The sequence below is a fragment of the Phyllostomus hastatus genome, unplaced genomic scaffold, assembly GCF_019186645.2.
Source record: "Phyllostomus hastatus isolate PE091 unplaced genomic scaffold, TTU_PhHast_1.1 phas_contig_1475, whole genome shotgun sequence".
Classification (NCBI taxonomy): Eukaryota; Metazoa; Chordata; class Mammalia; order Chiroptera; family Phyllostomidae; genus Phyllostomus; species Phyllostomus hastatus.
This window is the reverse complement of record NW_025333605.1, coordinates 2,891-5,220: the sequence shown is the minus strand read 5'-3', so window position 1 is coordinate 5,220 and position 2,330 is coordinate 2,891. Positions and strand designations below refer to the sequence as shown.

General features: G+C 41.6%; 1 protein-coding gene across 1 annotated transcript; it reads right to left on the bottom strand.

The window, feature by feature from the left end:
* Positions 1 to 1,117: 1,117 nt before the first annotated feature.
* On the bottom strand, positions 1,118 to 2,068 carry LOC123831763 (olfactory receptor 1P1-like). The gene has a single exon (XM_045858953.1). The coding sequence runs from the start codon at positions 2,066 to 2,068 to the stop codon at positions 1,118 to 1,120; it is 951 nt and encodes a 316-aa protein (XP_045714909.1).
* Between the last annotated feature and the right edge of the window lie 262 nt (positions 2,069 to 2,330).

Genomic DNA, 2,330 nt, shown 5'->3' with positions numbered 1-2,330 from the left:
AGGGTTTTCTCCCAAATGTAGGGGGAAGTGGAATCTGCTCCCTCCTTGCCAACTTTGTTGCCATTTTCCTCCAGTCCTTTCTTAAAATTATTTCTTCAGTGTCTTATAATTTTCCAAATACAGGTCCTCTTGTTACTTCATAGCCTTCCTCGTTGAAGTGTGGGCTTTAGACTACCAATATCAGCACTATCTGTGAGCCTTTTTAGCAATGTAAGTGATAGAGCAGATATTGGTCAAAGGGAATAAGATTTAGTTCTTGAAGATGAATAAAAAGCAAACTGACAGTAACTAGAGGGGAGGTGGGAGGGCACAATGGGGGAAAATCAGGAAATAGTTGTCAAGGAACATGTATAAAGGACACATGGACAAAGCCAAAGGGAGGTAGGATTAATGGTGGCAGGTGGGGATGGCTAGGGTGGAGGAGAGTAGGGGGTGGAAATGGAGACAACTGTACTTGAACAACAATAAAAAAAGAATTTCTGAAGATTGAATGTACAGTAGTGTGTCTACAGATAACAATACCACTTATATACTTGAAGTTTTCTAAGAAGGTAGATCTTAACTGTCCTCATCACACACACAGAGAAAGAAGAAAATTGTAACTGTCCTTTATTTTAATGATTACAAAATCTTTTAACTTGTAACCTTGAGGCAGTGTTTGTGTAATTTCCTATTTTTGTAGGAATATATAGTAGTTTATTTAATGTTATAAACTCTTTGACACCCAATATTGACCTCACTTGCTGATATTTTTATAATTAATCTACTTTGCAGGATCAAGTTTTGATGAATAACATAAAAGGCTTTTTGAATTAAGAACACTAAAAAAGGCACAGAGTTTTTGAATTAAGAACATTGCAAAAGACATTCATTCTTCTGAAATGATGTTATAAGTAAAATGAATGAGTAAATAAGCAACTCTTTAACAGATTTAACTTTACAGCACAGTGCAAAAAACCTTAATTTTCCTGAACATTATCACATTCTTGTGGGGAAGCTGGGAGGGGAGTGGTGAGGAGGCAACTCTGGGAATCAAATATGAGACACATGAGGTATACATTTCAGTCAAGTTTTTCACTGGATGGAACAGAAAACACCTGCAGTCTCTCTGTAGACATTACTTGCCCCATGAGGAGGAGACTTTGCCTCTGAGAAGTCTTCCTAAGGCACCTTTCATGTCCTTGTTCCACAAACTATAAATGAAGGGGGTCAGCAGGGGAGTCACCACTGTGTACATGACAGCAGCAGCTGTATCCTCTTGTACTGAGTTGGAGGATGAGGATGAGGGGCAAAGATAAGCTCTAATCACCATCACAAAGCAGAGGGCAATGACAACAAGGTGCAACCCACAGGTAGAGGAGGCCTTGTACCTTCCCTGGGCAGAGGGGACCCTCAGGATGGCTAGAAAGATGTGGATGTAAGAGACCAGGATGAGCATGAAGGGGATTAAAATGACTGCTCCCCCCAAGAAGAGGAGCACAACCTGATTGACCCGAGTGTCTGAGCAGGACACCTTCATCAGGGGTCCCAGATCACAGAAGTCAGGAATGATCTTCTTAGAGCAGAAGGAGAGCTGGAATATGAGGAAGGTGTGGGTCATGGCAACAAGACTTGTAAGGGTCCAGCAGACAGTAACCAGGAGGGTGCAGCGCTGGCAGTTCATGATCATCATGTAGTGGAGAGGGTGGCAGATGGCTATGTAGCGGTCATATGCCATTGTGGCCAGAAGGAAGATGTCCATATCCCCAAATGTCAAGAAGAAGTAGAGCTGATCCAGGCATCCTGCATAGGAAATGGATCTGCTCTGGGACTGAATGTTCACCAGGGCCTTGGGCACAGTGGTGGAAGTGAAAAGGATGTCTGCACAGGAAAGGATTGCAAGGAAGAAGTACATGGGTGTGTGGAGACGTGTGTCAGTGCCAATGGCCAGGACAACAAGTAGGTTGCTAGCCACAGTGACCACATACATCCACAGGAACAGCAGGAAGAGGATGTGCTGCTGCTCTGGCTCATCTGAGAGTCCCCAGAGGAGGAACACAAAGATGGTCATCTGATTCCCTCCTGCCATATGCCTAGAAGTCAGAGAAAGAGACATGGAGTGAGACCCATTAAAACTCTTTAAACATATTTCACTCTATGTTATTAATGAATATGTCATTCTCTGAACTCTAGAGAAAAGAATTATTTTAATGTATTTGTATTGATCACATACTATTTGCACTGTATGTTTTTATTGGAAAAAGCTACTAAATGCCATATACTAAATAGCATGAGAGATGTAACTTAAGAAAATTAAACTAGATTTCTTGATTTCTTTCTTCACCTGTGTT

Bases quoted from the DNA above. Each gene is read 5' to 3' on its own strand.
- LOC123831763 (XM_045858953.1), bottom strand. From the start codon at position 2,068: ATGGCAGGAGGGAATCAGATGACCATCTTTGTGTTCCTCCTCTGGGGA.